Source organism: Macrotis lagotis, chromosome 1 (assembly GCF_037893015.1).
Source record: "Macrotis lagotis isolate mMagLag1 chromosome 1, bilby.v1.9.chrom.fasta, whole genome shotgun sequence".
NCBI classification, from domain to species: domain Eukaryota; kingdom Metazoa; phylum Chordata; class Mammalia; order Peramelemorphia; family Peramelidae; genus Macrotis; species Macrotis lagotis.
In genome coordinates, this window is record NC_133658.1 from 683,238,114 (window position 1) to 683,258,730 (window position 20,617).

The window sequence follows — 20,617 nt, forward strand, 5'->3', positions numbered from 1 at the left end:
CAGCTAGGTAATTATTAAGTGTCTGAGGCCAGATTTGAACTCAGGTACTCCTGACTCCAGGGCTGGTTCTCTATCTACTGAGCCACCTAGCTGCCCCTCACATATATATTTTAAATCAAATTGTTTGCCTTCTGAGGGAGGCAGGGAAGGGAAAAAGGGAGAGAATTTGTAACTGAAAATAATAAAAAAAACCCAAATGTTAAAATTTTTTGCATATAGTTGGTAAAAACTAAATAATATTCAAATGATTAAAAAAAATCACTTAAAAATTATACAGAGCAGCTAAGTGGTACTGTGGATAGAGCATCGGCCCTGGAGTCAGAAGAACCTGAGTTCAAATCCAACCTCAGATACTTAGTGATTGTTTATCTGTGTGACCTTGGGCAAGTCACTTAACCTCATTGCCTTAAATAAAATAAGATAGTTATACAGAAGGCAGAATGATTCTTTATATTATGGACCTACTAGGTTTCATTAAAATGAAGAAAGTGAACAATCTCATAAAGTAGATAAAAGAAATCTATGACAGAAAAATATGAGTAACCAAGCAAAGCCCTCCCTTGTCTTTAAAGGATTTTGATGAATCTAATGGATATTGTTGAAATGTGATCTGATCTCTTGATAACTCTTCTTAGCAAGAAATATTACTTGAGTCTCCTTTCAACCCAGAAATATCTGAGCAAATTAGGGTGTCCAAGGAACTTTAAATATTCTTAGCCTAAAACCTTTTCAGTTTACAGACAAAGAAATCAAACAGGGGGATAATTGGCATGCCTAAGATCATACAATTAATGAGTGACAGGGTTAAGACTTAGAATAGATAAGGATGTCTCCTAACTTAAGATCTCAGATCATACCACATGATCCACATGATTACTCTCTAGAGGGCAGTTAGATGGTGCAGTGGATTATGTCTCAACCCAAGAGTCAGGAGGACCTGAGTTCAAATGTGAACTCAAACACTATACTTAAAACCTGTGTGTTCTTGGGCAAATCACTTAACCCTGACTGCCTCCCATCCAGGTCCTTCTCCAGTTGTCCTGATCCTTATCCGACCAACAGACCAGATGGCTCCAGAGGAGAAAGTGAGGCTGGTGACTTAGCACAGCCCCCCTCACTCAAATCCAATTCCCATATAGTCATCACTTCTCTAATGTCATGGTCTTCTTCAAGAACAAAGGACAAACAACATCACTATATAGGCTAGACTCAATTGGTTTAAGACAAATGAAAAACAACCTTTCAACTTTTATGGCAACTTTAAATTTAGGAACATAGGAGACATAGCTTATTTTCTATCATCAGTACTTAACAGCTTCACTTATCAGAAAATAGAACCATTTCTGATGGTCATATGTATGACAGAACTTAAACCAATAAAATGGAATGATTCAAGAACAAAGATTCCAATTCAGTAGAAAGGGTTCTGACATGTTCAAGGTTAATTCAGAATATTATGGGAATAGCAGCATCCAAAAGAATACCAAATATCTTAAGAACCTTGGCTATCTGCTCCTAAAATGAGTGATTTCTGATATTTCAATTTATATAGAATTATAGATAGTTCCTCCAGGTACTTTTTGGACATTAGTTAGTTAATATATATGAATCAAGAACTTGCTTTGTTGCTTGTCCCCTATTAGGCAGGGTAAGTACATGCACACAAACAAATACAAGTTTATTTGAAGAGTCAAGGGCACTAACAATCGGAGGAACAAGAAATGTCTCAAGTATCAACTGGTGCTTCTGATAAACCTTAACAGAAGCTAAGAAAAAGAAGAGGTAATATTAAGGAAGGTGTATACTCCAGAAATGATGATAAAAGTACCTGAACTTGGTCCTGTTCTAGATCTAGAGCTGTAAATGATTCACAAGGTTTAAAATGCACAGTAAACACAGAAACTCAGAGTGGCTGGGAATTAAATGGTGTGAAAAGCCACATTTCTGACTTATTTTAACTGAATGCATTGAGAGAAGTTTATTTGGCAAGATGGTGCTAAAGCTGGAAATTCAGTATTGGAGGGGGGATAAAAAAAATGAGTAAATAAAAAATTTCCAAACCAACTAAAAAATATCATTATAGAAGCTAATCTAAGGGAAGGTGTGTCTGAGATTCATTCTCTACAACTATTAAAACAACATTCCCTTAATCACAGAATATATGCTTACAAATTTTAAAGCCTTAAGGAGCTTTTTTAAATTTTATTTTAAATTTATGAAATAAAACAATCATTTTCATATTATATTACAGTAAGAAAGATAAGTAAGAAAGTACACGAGGGGCGGCTAGGTGGGACAGTGGATAGAGCACCGGCCCTGGAGTCAGGAGCACCTGAGTTCAAATCTGGCCTCAGACACTTAATAATTACCTATCTGTGTAGCTTTGGGCAAGCCACTTAACCCCAGTGCCTTGCAAAAACTAAAAGAAAAAAAAAAGAATAAAAAAGAAAGAAAGAGAGAGAGAGAGAGAGAGAGAGAGAGAGAGAGAGAGAGAGAGAGAGAAAGAACTGCAAATTTAAATGCACAACTTTTTTTTTAAAAGCTATATTAGACAAGACAAGAAAATTATAAGGGGATAAAATTACTGTTTAAGGCAAAAAGAATACTAATAGGATATATGGAAGGAATTGTTCTTTTAAGGGGGTAGAAAGGTCATTGTCTTTTCTGCTGCCCAAAGTAAAAAAGGGCAAGACTATGGGGAGCTAGTGCCAAGATTTTATCAGGATTCTCATTATCTTGTCAAGCTTCTTCTGACCTCACAGGAACATGGATAATTGGTGAATTCCAAGATGAAAGGGAGTTGTAGCTACTTAATCTGAATTACTATCTTTTTATTATCCTGAAGAATTTTATACTCTTTTACACTGTTAGTAGTTGTATATTTTATTACATTTTATACTCTACAAGTATCTGGATCCTAATCCCTAGCCTGAATCACTACTTTAGACTTGCTGAACCTAGCTCAGAATAAAAAGAGAAAGTAAAACTACTCATTTTGTATCTATTTCCTTTGCTGGAGACAAAAATTATAAATCTCAAGAGTTGAAAAGCACCTCAGAGGCCATTTATTCCAATTTGATGCTGCCACTTGATAATAAAATGGCTATTCTTGCCTCAAGTTGAAAACCTTCAATGAGGGAGGATTGTCTACCTCCAAATGTAGATGATTATGCTTTAGGATAAATCTTGTCAGAAAATTTTAATTTACAGGAAGTCCAAAGTTGCTTCTTTTTTACCCACTACTCCTAATTTCTGCCTTCTGGGGCCAAACAGAATGGGTCAAATTCTTCTTTAAAAAAATAATGACATTTGGTTTTTTACACAACTATCATTTCAATATATAGTTTTTTCTACCTCAATAAAATGCCTCTACCAAACTACCTTATAATAAAGAAAAATAGTAAAGTAAAACTGACAAATTAATCTGGACATGACTGCCACATTTAGCATCCACAGGTAACTGATCTCTGGGTTCAACATTAGTTATTACACTTATTCTGAGTTCAGATGCCTTTTTGAGTTGTTTTTATTAACATTATAGTGGCAATTATGTGTTTTATTTTCCTGATTCTGGTGACCTCATTTTGTATCACTTCATACATGTTTTTTCAGGTTTCTCAAAATTCCTCATACTTATTAACTTAACTTGCACAATCATATTCCACTATATAAACATATAATAGTTCAATCATTCTTCACCCTATGGACATACATTTTGTAATACTAAAAGTGCTGCTGTTAATATTTTAACATGTATGGAATCAAGTCTACTTCCTCTCCCAAAGGACAGTCCTTCAAATATTTGAAGACTATTGAAGCTATCATGTTGATAAAGTAGGAAAAAACACCAAGGTTTTTCTTACATTATTAAATTTAATATAAATGCACTTCTTTACAACTGAACTAGATGTGAAGCACCCATATTTGTTGATTTTTGTTGTTGTTCAGTCATTTAGCGGCATCCAGTTCTTTGTGAACGCACATTCCAAGTCATACCAGGTCTTTCTAATCTCCACTCTTTCCCAAAATCTGTCCAAATTCATTTTCATTGTTCCCAAGACACTGCCTCAACCTCTACTTTTCCATCCAATCCTTCCCAATAATAGGATCTCTTCCAATGACCCCTGTCTTTTCATTTTATGACCAAAGTATTAAAGCTTCATCTTCAGTATTTTTCTTTCTTTTTTTTTTTTTAATGTTTTTGCAAGGCAAATGGCGTTAAGTGACTTGCCCAAGGCCACACAGCTACGTAATTATTATGTGTCTGAGACCAGATTTGAACCCAGGTACTCCTGGGTTCCACTACGCCACCTAGCCGCCCCAGTATTTTTCTTTCTAATGAGTACTCCATAGTTATTGACTGATTAGACTTCCATACTATCCTCAAAAATCTTCTCCAGCACCACAATTGTAAAATCTCAATTTCTGGGGTACTCAGCTTTTCTTAATAGCCTTACTGACATACATTACTACTGGACAAACTATAACTGACTATGTGGACCTTAGTCAGCATGAAGATACCTTTACTTTTTTTTTGTAAGGAATATTTGCTTAGCCTCTTTGATATAAATTCTCTGCTGATGACTAAGTACAAAAGAAATTTTAAAAATTCAAGACTTACTGATGATGTCTTGATAATAGCATTTATATCAGGGGTGGGGAACCTTTTTCTGCCAAGGGCCATTTGGAAATTTATAACATCATTCACCTACTGTATTTTGTCAAATATTTAATTAATTCATCTCTAAAAAATTCCTAGATTTAGTGAATTTCAAGTCCCACTGGTGGTTGCCATGGCAGTACCAGATTATAGACCTCATATGGCCTGTGGACTGGTTGCTCTCTACCCCTGATTTATACAGTACCTACAAAGAACCAGGAATTATGCTAAGTCCTTTAACAAGTATTATTTTATTGAATAATTAAAAATTAATTTAAATTAAGATCACTGATTCTGGAGTCAGATTGTGTGTTCAAATGTTGCCACCGATGATTAGTATGGGGGACCTAGGACAAGTCACTTAAACTCTTAGGACCTCAGATTTCTAATCTATAAAATGAAGAAGTTGGACTAGTTGATTTGAGATGACTTCTGGATCATCATCTATGATCCCATACCTCCTCCAAACCTCTTCTTCAGGCTAAACTTTCCCAATTCCTTCAACAATTTCAAAATGGCAAATAAAGAGTTTAAATTGGATATACTGATGATGAGATCACATCATTAGTCTGAGAAAAGTTATTTACCAGGATAATGGAGGACCAGGGGCAACTGCAGGGTACAGTAGACAGAGGGCTGGCCTGGAGTCAGGAAGACTTGAGTTCAAATTTGACTCAGATACTTGTGTGACCCTGGGCATGCCACCTCTGTTTGCTTTAGTGTCCTCATCTATCATCTGAGTTGGAGAAGGAAATGGCAAAACCATTCCAATATCTTTGCCAAGAAAATCCTAATTGGGGTCATGGACTGAAACAATTAAACAACCACAAAAATGTTCCTGGAGAAATGGAAGCCTCAGAGTCCATGCTTTTTTACAAATCACCAAGCAAGGCTTTGGGGAAGCTTCTTAATAATAACTATATTCCAATATAATTGGCTTCTTTCAAAATCCTCTATTTTATTTTATGTCTTGAGAAGAGATTATTCTAAAGTCCAGTCTTTAGCCAGAGGGATCTCTCTCTCTCTCTCTCTCTCTCTGACACAGAGAGACACACACCTTTGATACAGATTCTTTACTTATTTCTTGACTATTTTGTGAAATGGGAAGTAAAAATATTATTAATTTCATTAGAGATATGAAAATTATGAGGTTTGGAAAGGTTATAAGTATCTTATATCTAGCAACAGTACCATTGAGTTAGACCTTAAATCAGAATATCCTATTTTAGTTTTGTATTCACTCTTTTAAAAGACAGGAAAATTGGAGAAGCTTCAAAGAAGAGGAGAGAGTACCATGGCCAAGATGTTAAAGGCAATGATTGCGGCCATTAAGTTGAAGAACAAGAATTCCTGATGATTTTGAATATAGTATATCATGATCTCTTTGGTTTTAGATTCCTTGCCTGCAAATGAGAACATTGATGATGATCTTTAAGGCAACTTTTAGGTTTTACTTTGAGTTTAGAAAGTCACTGTACAAATCACTATCACCAACCTATCCTGACCAATAACCAAGTTGTCTTGGACTGTCAGAATGAGCATTATCAAACCTAGTATCTCTTTCAAACCACCTCTATTTTCCTTCTTCAGGTAGAATCATGCCTCAGATCCTACATTTTTGCTTTGCACAGTTCAGTTGATATCTCTAGCAATTTTTCTCACAAACATACAAAAATTCTTTCATCTTCCTCTCTCTTCAACATGTTTTTTTGCAGTTCAATCAGGAAATTATTTCTCTTCATTTCTTTATTCTACTTTTGATCGAAGAGAAAAATATCATGGTTGACAAGAATGAGAACAGTACTATGCATACTACTGGTATCAAGGAAAACGAAAGCTCTAATTTTTAGGCGAAAATAGACAAAGAAGCAATGTCAGTGAATTCCTTGAAAATTCCTTGAAAATACTCAGAAATTGACTTCAGAATCCCAGCAAGTCTAATTAAATGTTTCCCATAAGCACCAACTTAAGAGAAGTAATCATTAAGGAAGTGAGGTTGCACAGTGGATAGGCATGCTGGTCCTAGAGTCAGGGAGATCTGAGTTCAAATTAAGAAATATACTAGTTTTGTGGCCTAGGAAAAGTCAAATAACATGTTTGTTTCAGTTTCTTCAATTGTCAAATGGAAATAATAACAGCTCTTACCTCTCAGAGATGTTTTAAGGATTAAATAATATTTATAAATGGCTTAGCACAGTAGCTGATGCACAGTAGGCACTATATAAAACTGTTTTTGTTAATACTTTCTTTTTTAACAGCAATGGGGTTAAGTGGCTTGCCCAAGGCCACAGCTGGTAATTATTAAGTATCTGAAGCCAGATTTGAACTCAGGGATTTGACTCCAGGGCCAGTGCTCTATCCACTGCACCACCTAGCTGCCCCTGTTAATATTTTTTAAACTTTTTTTTATTAAATAGTTTAAAAATTTTTTAAATATAACATCACTAGTTTATTCAGCTCCATCATGGTTTTAAAAGGTAATTTGTAAACTTGCCAGGAATCTGCTCTCTTTGCTTCTCAAGAAAATGTGTTTTGAATTCTAGCTATTAAAAAAAATTGTGGGACAATCCATTTGTAATCTGGGAACAGAGAATCACCTGTAATACAATATTAACAAATTTTCTGCCCATTCTAAGAGCTATACTCCACTAACCAAATCAAACTCTTTTTCTCAAAACCAGTCAGTCACTTTCAATCTGTGCCAGATAATTCTATTGCTGGGCAAATCTTTAATCTGATTCTAAGAAGACATTAAGCTTTTATAAAATGAGAGGGATAAAACCAGAAATATAAAAGAGAATTGTTAACAACCTTGACTTCTCTAAAGTGAGATATGCCTTTTAAATCTGCTGTACTAGAATAATTGGTTAATTATAATGGATTTGTAGAATATAGCTCTTTTTTTCGTTTCAATGTTATGTCTTTATGGCTTAAGAAGTGTTTTAAAAATAAGCATTTTTTTTGGTATGGTTCTTAGCCTACCCCTCCCCAAATTGTCTAAACAGAAATAGAAAAATAAAAGTATAGCTAATTTACTGTGAGGATAAAGGACAATAAGTAACACATTGGATTCAGTAATGGACTATATAAATCAGGAATATTTGATGTCAAATTTAGCCTCAGATTCTTCCTGGCTGTGTGACTAGTTTTTTCATCTTTAAAAAATAGATAATAATAGTATCTATATTTCATTTGTAACTCACTTTGTAAACCTCAAAATATTATAAAAATACTAGCTATTATTATTATTATCAACCTAATTATTATCATTTAAAACTTTTCTCAAAATTAAAACTCATTCTCAATGGCGTTAAATTGAAAGTATCTAGGGTTTTTTTTTTAAACTCAATACTTTGGAGAGTTTCCTTGGCAAATATACTAATCCTTCCATGAAGCTAGATTTAGAAATTCAGCTGATTTAAAAATGAGATATGATCTATCATACAGTGAAAAGGCAGTGTTGGCTCCATGGAAGAGAAGAATTCATTAATACAATCCCACATTCCATGATACATGGGATAATTTTCTTTAGTATTCTCCTGATTGTCCCCAATTTCCATGTCAAGGAAAAATAGTTTCTAGGACCAGGTCCTGGAATTTGCTATGAATACTGGGGTCAAAGTTAGGATCAGTAATTGAGAAATGGTGAGGCTTATTGCTTTTTTTTTTGAATATTAAATGGAGATTATAAAGCTGATTTATATCATTAATGAATATAGATGTTAAAATGATGATTAAGGATGTGAAAAGCTATATACAGCAACTCCTAAAGAAGCCTCACTCTGAGTTTGTAATGCCAATAACACAATTCACATCTAATAATAATAAACTAGGAAGATTTTCCTTAATATCTAAGGAAAGGACTTTGTGCCTGTCAAAGGACCAGTATATCCAATTTTGGAGACTATCATTAACAAAAGGTTAGTCATCAGATTTATATGTATATATGTACACATAAAATGTTGGGGGTAAGGGGCCTGCAGTCTACATTTGTGAAGGAATAATGTCCTAACCAAGGCAAGTAGGGGATGCCATAGTCATAGAGTATCAGGTCAGGGATCAGGAAGACTCAAATTTCTGAGTTCAAATCTGGTCTCAGACACCTACTAACTATGTGAATGTGAATAAGTCACTTAATCCTGTTTGTGTCAGTTTCCTCATTTGGAAAAAGTGAAGGAAAAGGAAATGGCAAATCTCTCCACTATCTCCACCAAGAAAACCCTAGATGGAGTAATGACGAGCCAGATTTAATTGAAAAATAACTAAATAACTAAATTCCCTAAGGTCCTAATTCTGAACTCCCTATAATCCAATCACTTAAATAACAGCTAGCATTTATACAGCACTTTAAGATTTGCAAAATGCTTTATACCTATCATCTTATTTGATACTTTCAACACCCTAAGAGGTAGGGGCTATTAGTCAACCCATTTCACTGATGAAGAGATTGTTGCTGAGAGAGGTTAAATGATTTGCTTGAGTCACAGAACTATTAAGGAGAAGTTCAGCATTCTATCCATTGTACCTTATTTAAGAAAAGAAAAACAATCATCTCCCATTAGTATTAGGGGGATTATCTAGTCAACATATTGCAGGTCTTTTGAAAAAAAGAACTGAATCTTTCTCCTTGGGTCTCTGAGATGTTGCTCATTCTCCCATCTAACTGCATTCTTTTTGTCTACTTCTCTTTATCCTTAAAGATGATCACTCCCAATAGTTTTGTCTTTGCCCCTTTGTGCTTTTTGACCATAAAGATTTACCTCCTAAAAGACCTTCTCCACTGTTACTGATTTTATCTCTAAACTCAATGTAATCCCAAATCTCTCCAACATTAAGCCCTCTCCTGACCACCAGCACTCAATCTTCACCTATTTGATAAGCACATACACGACTTCAACATCTCTGAGATGCAAAGCTTCAATTTTTTCACATTAAACCAGTCCCCACTTCCTTATTGAAGTATAATATTGATGCCACTATATTCTCCCACTATTCTCCCTACCATTCTTCAAATCTAAGTTACTCTTCAGAACTCTTCCTACTTCCCACACCTTGGCCATCAGTCAGGCCTCTCCTTTTCATTCCCATGGATATCCTTATCCTTAGTACCTTAAACATCTCTTCTAAGTTAATCTAAAACATTTATGTCATAAATATAAAATAATCCTAAATATAGTCTGCTTCCCCACAATGAGAAAAACACACACACACACACATCTGTATATATGCAAACATATATATATATATATATATGTATTTTGAGATTTTCTTCACAGGATTATGATGAAGTTCAAATGAAATAATATATTTAAGTAATTTACTTAATTCAGACACATATTTCCTCAGGAAAAAATAATGGGCCAACACAGTAAAATACAGAGATTATTGTAATTGTAATTCAACACAAAAAAAATCCACAGAGACAGAGAATTTAATATTCTTCAATGATCAGCTCTTATGCTTTCTCATTTCCTGGCCTAATGTTGAAAAGCCCACAACCATATTAGAATTTGTTTATAGCTTTTTATTAGCATTGAAATCACATGGCCACATTGTGACTGCTTCTCATTTGTGTCCTTGCCAAAAGGATTTGGGCTAAAATATATCCAAAACCCACTGGAAGAGTACCTAAGATGTCACAAGAATTGCCATAGTCAACATTCCCACTTTTCATTTCTTGGCAAGGGATTATAAACTATGGTGGCACCTAAAATAGTTTCAGTAATAAAAAAAAAGTTTGTTTACTGCTTCATTTGTTGAGGAATAGCCTAAGCAGATGTCTACTCAGTCCCTTCCTTTCCTATTTGAAATTTGAACAAGTATGTTTCTTGAAGCTGATGAGTAATAGTTAATTTTATAGGAAAAGCCTCATTTGTGAGCTGTTGGTAAAAAAAAGACATTTTAGACTTGAATTAAATGCAAATGATAATTGCTAATGTATTCAACTTGGCAAATACTAAATAGAGCACATCCTGGAAAACAATTTCTTAGTCTTCTCAATTAAAAAAAAGGGAGAAAGAAAAAAGAAAATAGAAAGGACTCTGTATTCCTATTTTTATTAACATTTTAAATTAATTTGTCCATATAAAATAGTATAAAAAAGAAAATAGTAAAATATGATGCATCTGGAAAATTTTTTTTCAATTTTTTTCTGCCTATAAGAGAAATGGAGGGGCAGCTAGGTGGCGTAGTGGATAAAGCACCGGCCCTGGAGTCAGGAGTACCTGGGTTCAAATCTGGTCTCAGACACTGAATAATTACCTAGCCGTGTGGCCTTGGGCAAGCCACTTAACCCTGTTTGCCTTGCAAAAACCTAAAAAGAGAAATGGAAGTGAAACAGGATTATAGCATAAATAATGCCCCCCCCCCAACAAAACACACGGGTACTCTGAAGGTTTTTAAAATCAACAAGCTTTCTAACTTTGGGACAATAATCAAATATTTCTTGAGTATTTGATGTTAATAAGGCCCTGTGCTGCTGAGAATACATAGAATTATGTTGTATGATCTCTGTCTTCAAGGAGTTTATGACAAAGGGTCAAATTCCTTGCCTGGCAATTGCTACTGGTATGACCCTGGGCCCATAGTTTACCTTCTCTGAACCTCAGTTTCATCATCTGTAAAGCAGAGATAATTCCTGCAATAACGGTCTCATGGGGCTATCATGAGGCTCAAATAAAACAATAAGGTCTGTGCTTTGCAAACTTTAAGATGCCATATAAATACTAACATGTTATTATTCTTAATTATTCTTACCCATGTGTCTATTATGTATCTATACATTATTTATCCATCCATTATTTATAATTCTTATCCATTTAACATTTGATAATAGTTTTAAAACACTTCATCCACAAAATTTTTTTCTTTTTTTTTAGGGTGTTTTTTTTTTGTTGTTGTTGTGAGGCAATGGGGTTAAGTGGCTTGCACAAGGCCACACAGCTAGCTAGGTATTTATTCAGTGTCTGAGACCAGATTTGAACTCAGGTCCTCCTGACTCCAGGGCTGGTGCTCTATTCACTGAGCCACCTAGCTGATCCCCAGCCACTTAATTTCTAATCATTTGCTTTACTATACAAATCCAAATAGTAGTGAGGCAGTCTGATATAGCAGCTACCAAGCCAGCCTCCATGACAGACATACACTGGGTGAGTCATTTAACCCCTCAGTGCTCTCTAGGCTATTTTCATAAGACTAGAAGTTGCAGAAAAAACACTAACCCACTTTTGCAAAAGCAATTTTCTCATCTGCCCCTTCCCTATGACAATGAAATCAAAGGTCTAATCTCTATGCCTATAGTTAAAACTTGTATTATATATTATTTTATATTGTAAACTGTTTTTTATTTTTATTTTCTTGTACAGGGCATGTCTGAAAATGAGTGGATTTATTTAGCCTGGGAATATCAGTGAAAGCTGCCTTGAAAGGCAGGTAGAAATTGTGTTGAGGAGAAATTACAGCATTCTACACAAGGGAGAAAAATGAGTAAAGGCAAAAAGATGTTGAAGTACAATGTATTCCTCAGTGAGGAAAGCAGGGGAGATTAATAGCATATAAGGATGGACAATTTGGGACATACTTTGAATACCAAGCCAAGGAACAGGAACATATTTTCTGGGTTATAGAGAACTTTTAAGTCTATTGAGCAAAGGGCTGACATGTGAAAAACCATAATTTAAGAAGGACTGCTTTCAAAAGGTCTCTCAGATTTGAGGCAGGAATCAATCACTATGAGATTCCTTTCTAGTTCTTTCTAGAACCAGAGAGGAAGGGCTCTGTTAGTGAGAAGGGTCAGTCAATAGTGAATGACAGTGATATAAAATGAATAAAAGTGAAAAAGTAAAAGAGCAATAAATGGCAGATGCTATTGTATTGACTCAGTAATAATGTTCATCTTCCATGCTTCTCCATAGTTTCTTTGATCCATTCTCTTTCATAGCTACTGTATGGATATACTGTCCCTAACAAAATTATTGCCTTATTTTATTTCCCTAAATATAAAGTTTCTCTAAAAAAACAATGATATGAAAATAAGTGGTCAGAAAGGAGGTGAGGTTAATTCATAGTACAGGAATATGGAAGACTACATATGTTGAGATTTTCTTTGGTTACCCCATTCCTTTACTTTGAATTGACAAAAACAAAATAATAAACAAATCTAATCATTTGTCTTAGTACATTTAATGTATTTTACTTCTTTCTTTTGTAAACAGAATTTAGCTGTCCCATTAGTATCCTACAACAGAGGATAATAAAGGTTAAATGTCAAAGTCCAGTTCAAGAGGGCAAGAAAAAGGATGAACAGGTAAATGTAACATCATTACTGGCATCACTAGTCTGGACTTTCAGTGTACTGAAGTGGAACTCTCCATGGTATAATTCAGATTACAAAAAGAATTGGAAAAACCTGGATCCTAGTATTCCCAGTGTGATATGTGATTCTTGGCAATGACTGTCTTTGTGTGTGTATGCCTGGGTCTTTTCAGTTTTTTAACTATGGGCTACTCAAAAATTCTACTCTCTAGGAAGATTCCTAGATGGTCCAAATTTGATTATACTAAGATACAAATTCATGCTGTGGGCTGTCTGTTACTGACTACTGCATAGATCTAGTGGATTAGGATTTTGCTATCTAAAATAGTAAGACCTACAAGAATGTCAATGGAAATTGATATATGCTTAAAGTTTTAGGAAGGAGAAATGATACATGCATAAAACTATTATCATGACAACTAACATTTGCATTGTACTGTAAGGTTCACAAAACATTTTGCATATATTATTTCATTTAATCTTAAATAAACCTGAGGTAGATACTACTACTACTACTATTATTATTATTATTATTATTATTATTATTATTATTATTATTATTTTAAAGATGAGGAACCTGAACCTGAGTTGCCCAACATCACACAACTAGTAAGTGTCTGAGGCAGGATTTACACTCAGATATTCCTGACTTAAAATCCAATACAACACATTCAACTGCCTTATATAAGAGGTATCGTAAAAGAGAAAGAATAAAGAAGGAATATATAAAGAATTCTAATGAAAACAAGAGAGACTGAAAAAAAAAATGTGATGATCCTTGATGTATTGAAATCAGTTAAAATCTAAGTAGTTAATTAAACAAGTTGAACTATATCCTTATTCAATGTTAAGTTCCAACAAACTAAGTTTAATTTTAATTTTTAAATTTTTAAATAGGACTTCTAGCCAAGATGGCAGAGAAAAGACAGGCACTGTGTTAAGGTCTCCTGGTCTTCCCTCATATATAATATGAAACAAACCTCTTAACAGAAATTCGTTCAACAAAACCCAGGGGAAAAAAGCTAGGAGAACAACATCTACTAACAAGGTCTGTCTCTGGGGATCATGGGTGAACTGGGAGCAGAGAGCAGAAAGCCAGTATGAGCAGGGTGAGAGCTGGACTAACTTAGGATCAGCCATGGAGACACTAACTATGGGAGCCGCTGTCAGAGGCCAAACTAGGCCACAGAAGCCTTGGCTGTGGAAGCAGAAGTCTGGGGAGGTCCAGTGGGGCTGGAGGATGAGTTCCAGCACAAGGGTTCCAGTAGAGTCCTCTTCCCAGAACAAACACAGCAACAGTTCACTCACCCCCCACCTCCACACAAGGCTCAGGCATGGGCAGCAGAGTTCCCACAGTACAATAGGGAGATCAACATTCTTGCCCCAGGGCACAGCCAACACTGTTCAAGGATAAAAGTATCCAGCAGCACCACCCACCCCCTTCAGGCCTAGGGAGAAGGCCTCAAATCAAAGATCAAAGTCACAGACACTCAGAAGTCAACTACCACCTGCCAAGTTATTAAACCCAGTGTGTAAAGCCTCTAGGAAACCTCAAAATCAAAGGTCTGTGAACCAGCCCCTCCCCCCAGTACAAGAGCAAAGGGAAATGAAGAAAAGCCAGTGGAAAAGGGCAGGGGGGGTTCCATAGAAAACTACCTTGGAGGCAAAGGCCCTAACTCAGAGAGATCTAGTACTTCTGAGAATATGATTTGGTCTCTGGCCCAGTAAGACTTCCTAGAAGAAATCAGGATGGAGTTTAAAAATCAATTGGAAAATTAGGGAAAAGAAACCCAAGAGAAAATTAATACCTTGCAACAAGAAAACAAATCCTTGGAAAATACAAATGGACAAATGTAAAAAAAAAATAATTCTCTCAAAACTTCAATGGGACAAATGGAAGACTCCTACAAAAAAGTAAATGAAGAAAATTCTTGTCTAAAAAAAAATGGAGCCTGTGGAAAACTAATGACTTCATGACAACAAGAATCTGCTAAACAAAACCAAAAATTTGGAAAAAAATAGAAGAAAATGTAAAATACCTCATCAGCAAAACCAATGACCTTGAGAATAGATCTAGAAGAGACAATTTAAGAATCATTGGGCTTCCTGAAAACAATGAAGAGAAAAAAAGCCTGGACTCAATATTACAGGATTTAGTGATGGAAAATTGCCCTTATATCGTGGAAGCAGAGGGCAAAATAGTTATTAAAAGAATACATTGATCCCCTCCAGAAAGGGATTCCAAAATGAAAACACCAAGGAATATTGTGGCCAAATCCCAAAACTATAAGATAAAAGAGAAAATCCTGCAAGCAGACAGAAAGAAACAATTTAGATATCAAGGAGCCATAATAAGTATTACACAGGACCTGGCTGCATCAACATTAAGAGATCGAAGGGCCTGGAATGTGATATTTCAAAGAGCAAGGTAGCTTGGAATGAAGCCAAGAATTCATTACCCAGCAAAATTGAGCCCTCTCTTCCAGGGGAAAAGATAGACATTTAACGAAATAGGAGATTTCCAACTTGATCTGATGAAAAGACCAGAGCTAAATAGAAAATTTGAACTTTGGACAGGAAACTCAAGAGACACATGAAAATTTTAAAAAAATAGGGTAAAGAAAAAAAGTTGTTATTCAGTAAGATGAAACTGGCTATATCCACACCTGGGAGAAAGACTCTCATAACTCTTAAGAATTGTAACTTTATTAGAGAGAATATATTTAGCCAGAAATAATGGACACTCATGACTTAACCATGACTGATAGAATGATTTCAAAACAATTAGACCAATACCTCACACCCTATACCAAGATAAGATCAAAATGGATACAGGATTTAGACATAAAAGACATTATTATTATAAGCAAACTAGGAAATCAAGGAATAGTTTACTTGTCAGATCTATGGAAAGAGAAGCAGTTTATGACCAAGGAAGAGATATAGAACAGCATTAAAAACAAACTAGATAATTTTGATTACATTAAATTAAAAAGTTTTTGCACAGACAAAATCACTGTAACCAAGATCAAAAGAAATGTAAATTGGGACTAGTATTTTTACAACTAGTATTATTTACAAAGGACTCATTTCTAAAATATGGAGAACCGAGTCAAATTTATAAAAAAAAAACCAAGCCATTTCCCAATTGATAAATGGTCAAAGGATATGCAGAGGCAATTTACAGATGAGGAAATCAAAGCAATCCATAGTCATATGAAAAACTGCTCTAAATTATTACTGATTAGAGAAATGTAAATTAAAGCATCTCTGAGGTACCACCTCACATCTCTCTAACTGGCCAATATGATCAGAAAGGACAATGATCAATGTTGGAATGGATGTGGGAAAACTGGAACACTAATATGTGGTTGGTGAAGCTGTAAACTCATCCAATCTTTCTGGAGAACAATTTGGAATTACGCCTAAAGGGTAAAAATGTTCATACCCCTTGATTCAGTAATACCACTACTGGGTCTATACCCTGAAAAGATGATGAAAAAGGGGTAAAAACATCACTCACACAAAAATGTTTCCAGCAGCTGTTTGTGGTGGCAAAGAAATGGAAATTGAGGGAATGTCCATCAATTGGGGAATGGTTTAACAAACTGTGGTATATGTATGTCATGGAATACTATTATTCTATTAGAAACCAGGAGGGATGGGTATTCAGGAAAGCCTGGAAGGATTTGCATGAACTGATGCTGAGTGAGATGAGCAGAACCAGAAGAACATTCTACACCAAAACAGCAACATGGGGTTGATGATCAATCTTAATGGACTTGCTCATTCTATCAGTGCAACAATCAGTCACAATTTTGGGGTATCTGCAATGGAGAAAACCTTCTGTATCCAGAGAAAGAATTGTGGAGTGTAAACAAAGACCAAAGACTATTACCTTTAATTAAAAAAAAAAAGAAAAACATTATCTTATGTAATTTTGCTATGTCTTATATTTAATTTTTTTCCTTAAGGATATGATTTCTCTCTCAACACATTCAATTTTGATCTGTGTATAGCATGAAAACAATGTAAAGACTATCAGACTGCCTTCTGCGGGGGATGAGGGGAGGAAAGCAAGATTAGGGAGGAAATTGTAAAATTCAAAAATAAATTTTAAAAAACAATTTTAAACAAAAAATAAATAGTATAAAGCATGTATACTTTAATGAAAAATAGTTTTCAGATAAACTACAAATTCCTTTATATATATATATATAAATAGTTTTATACTAAAAAAATAGCTATACTAAGAAATTATATTCTCTGATCTAAAACAAGTCCATTTGGGCAACTGACATACTAAATATTCCAGGTACAAGAGATCACATTAATTTACTAAAATGTTTTCCATATGCATATCAGTAAAACATTATTTATAGGAATAAATAATAAATCTTGTGCAACTATCAAAATGGGACAAAAAAGCTTTTACTCCCATGACCAATCAATACCAGTGAACTGACTGAACCTTCACTAATTTTACCTGGAGTTTTAGTTGCTTTGAATTGCTGATCCCAAATTGAGACTCAGTTTAATTCAATAACTTTTATTATCATTAAATCTAATCAAATATTAAACAGAAGTCAGCATGTGTGGAACTATAGACCCTTGTAGAGAATGTTCCTTTCTGGTATAGATAATCTTTCCCTCCTCATTCTGCAAGTGAAGAAAATTACAACAATATATAAAGATTCTGCCCCTTCTACAACCTTCAGATCTGCATAGTTTGATACATATACATGTATCATGATCTCTATACTTCCACACCAATGTCCATCTCCTTTCATATGCTAGATTCTGAAAAAAGAGAAAAAACACCCAAGGAGAAGTAATTTTGGTGAGTCCTTCTCATCTATGTCATGGTCAGAGATGACTGCAGGAATAAAAGAAAGAAAACAATTATTTGAGCAAAAGAGATAGTGAGCATATGGTCCAGGAAGCATAGAAAAAGAAAGTACCCCAGAAAATGCAGATAGATGGGGGTATTTCCAGAATTCCCTTGAGTTTTTACATAAAAATTAACAGGTTTATCATGCATACGTGCAAAAACAAAGAGTGTCTCAGATTGTCTTCTTACTTGTCTGCTTTCCCTTTGGGAGGACGATGAAGAAGAGGCACTTCTATGTGATGGAGTGGAGGTTCTGTGAGCAGGGGATATACCCTTTTCCTCTGAACTCATGGTTGCAGTGAGATTCTAGTCACAAGCACCAAAGACCATCCCAATCTAGTTGCGATCTCACATAGGAGCAAAGAAATGGATAATTTTTCAGCCTTATTCCATTTTGAAGATCAGATTTGACTTAAAAGGTTGTGGTGAACTTTGAGGACAACTGAATCACCTAAAAGTAAAAACAAAAAAAAACAATCCATGAATAAGTAACTATGTAAGTGAGGCAAAGTCCAATTCCTTAAAATGGCATTAAACAATCAATCAACAAATATTTATTAAGCACATATTGGATTCATATTTTGTCTTATAGTCTAAGATACACATGATTCAGGAGATAAAATACAAAACAGTGAAGCAATTTCTACTCTTAAGCAGTTTAAATTCAATGGAGAGAAAACAAATACATAGAACAATTACAGTGTGTACAATTGTGGTTGATCAGACCAATATAAGCTGGGCATGCTCTACCACAGGTCAGACACAAATAATCTAGGTGAACAATGAGGTGTTTACTCTAAACTTACATATCTCATGTTGCCTTTGAGCTGCTTCAAATCTGCTTTGCTCAGAGAATTTTGTATCCTCTCTGATGAGGTCTTTGCCATGTTATGTTGGGGTCCTGTGCCAGTGTCTCCCATGCTGCACAATCAGTCCTCAAGTTCCTAAGAGAGAGACCTTCTGAGTGTCCTTGTATCACTTCTTCTGATCCCCTTATGAGAACCTGCACTGTGTGAGTTCTCCATAGAATATCTTTGTGGCAAGTGTATACCTGGCATTCTAACGTCTCCAGTCCATCATAGTTGCACTCTCTGTAGCAATGGTGGAATACTTGGCAGTTTAGCTCAAGGAAGCACCTCGGTGTCTGGTATTTTCTCCTGCCTTCATCTTCAAAATCTTCCTAAGTCAATTTAAATGGAAGTAATTCAGTTTCCTGACATTACACTGGTAGACTGTCCAGGTTTCACAGGGATATAGGAAGGAGGCCAGCACAACAGCTCTGTAGACTTTCAGTCTGGTAGTGAGTCTAATACCTCTTCTCTCTCACACTTTCTTTTGGAGCTTCCCAAATACTGAGCTAGCTCTGGCAATGTAAGGGTCAACCTCATTCTCAATGTGTACCTTCCTGGAAAGTACACTGTCAAGGTAAGTGAACTTGTCCACAGTACTCAAAACTTCTCCATTTGCTGAAACTGATGGTTTCACATAGGGACGGTGTTGTGCTGGCTGATGGAGCACCTGAGTTTTCTTGGTGTTGTTAGAGCAAAATTAGCACAAGCAGTAGAGATTCAATCCTACTTTGTTGTGTCTCAGCTTCAGAGGCTGCCTTGAGTATTCAATCATCTGCAAACTGAAGATCATGCACCAAAACTCCCTCCATTTTGGTCTTGACTTGAAGCCTTTTCAAATTAAAGAATTTGCCATCAGTGTGGTAGCTGACCTTTAGGTCGTGTTCATCCTCAGGTAAAGTGTTTGATTGATAACATGGCTGAAAACATAATGTTAAAAAGCATGGGAGCAAGGACATATCCTTGCTTCACTCTTTGGTGATAGGGAAATTTTGAGACCATTGCCATTAAACAGAATCCAGGTAAGCATGCCTTCATTAATAAAAAGTATACATAGCATAAATATACAGTTATAATTTTATACACACACACACATACATATATAAAATACTCAAATATATGTACAAATATACAAGTATGTATACTTGTTTTAAAGAAACAGAAGAATTTTCTAAGAGTCTCACATGTGGGGAATAAAGGAAAGGGTAGTAGCGGCTACATTACAGAATACAGGAGAAAGAGGAATGTCCATTAAAGTGAGAAAAACAAGATGGGTTCAGGTTATACAGGACATTAAAAGCAAAAGACAATTTATATTTTATAAGAAACCATAGGAAGCCATCCAAGTTGCTTGAGGAGGAGATCACATAGATTTGTACTTAATGATAATAACATTTATATAAAACCTATAAATCTCACCTCATCTGATCCACAACAACCTGACAAGGTAAGGGGTATTGTGATTTCCAATTTACAAATGAAGAAACAGAGAAAAAAGCAAAGGTAAAGTGACTTACCCAGGGACACATATTAAGTTTCTGAAACTGAACTTGAATTCAGATATTCTTGACTTTAGGCTCAGTGTTCTATACACTGTATCACCCAACTGCCCAGGTTTAAGGAAAATTACTTTGTATGAAACAGACTGGAATGATGAGAGAATTGAAACATAGCAACTGATAAGGTGTGAAGGTAAAAAAGGCATGATTTGACAACAGATTGGATGTGGGATGAGGAAAGGGAAGATTCCAACATAATATTGAAATCACAAGCTCCAAAAGATACTATAAGGATAGTAGTGCCTTTGGTGGAAACAGGGAAGTCCAGAGAGAAAAACTGAATCAGTTTACTTTTTAAGAATACATTAATAAGACATTTGGTTACGTGGGACTGAGGCTCAAGGGA

General features: G+C 35.2%; 1 protein-coding gene across 11 annotated transcripts in view; it reads right to left on the reverse strand.

Moving 5' to 3' along the window:
- OSBPL6 (oxysterol binding protein like 6) overlaps window positions 1-20,617 on the reverse strand; it is a 277,275-nt gene that overhangs the window by 102,590 nt on the left and 154,068 nt on the right. For all 11 annotated transcript variants that reach the window (XM_074215615.1, XM_074215621.1, XM_074215622.1 and 8 more), the window contains one exon: window positions 18,054-18,315. In XM_074215615.1, coding sequence (XP_074071716.1) covers window positions 18,054-18,155 — 102 coding nt within the window. In that variant the 5' untranslated portion in view covers window positions 18,156-18,315. The remainder of the gene's footprint in view (window positions 1-18,053; window positions 18,316-20,617) is intronic.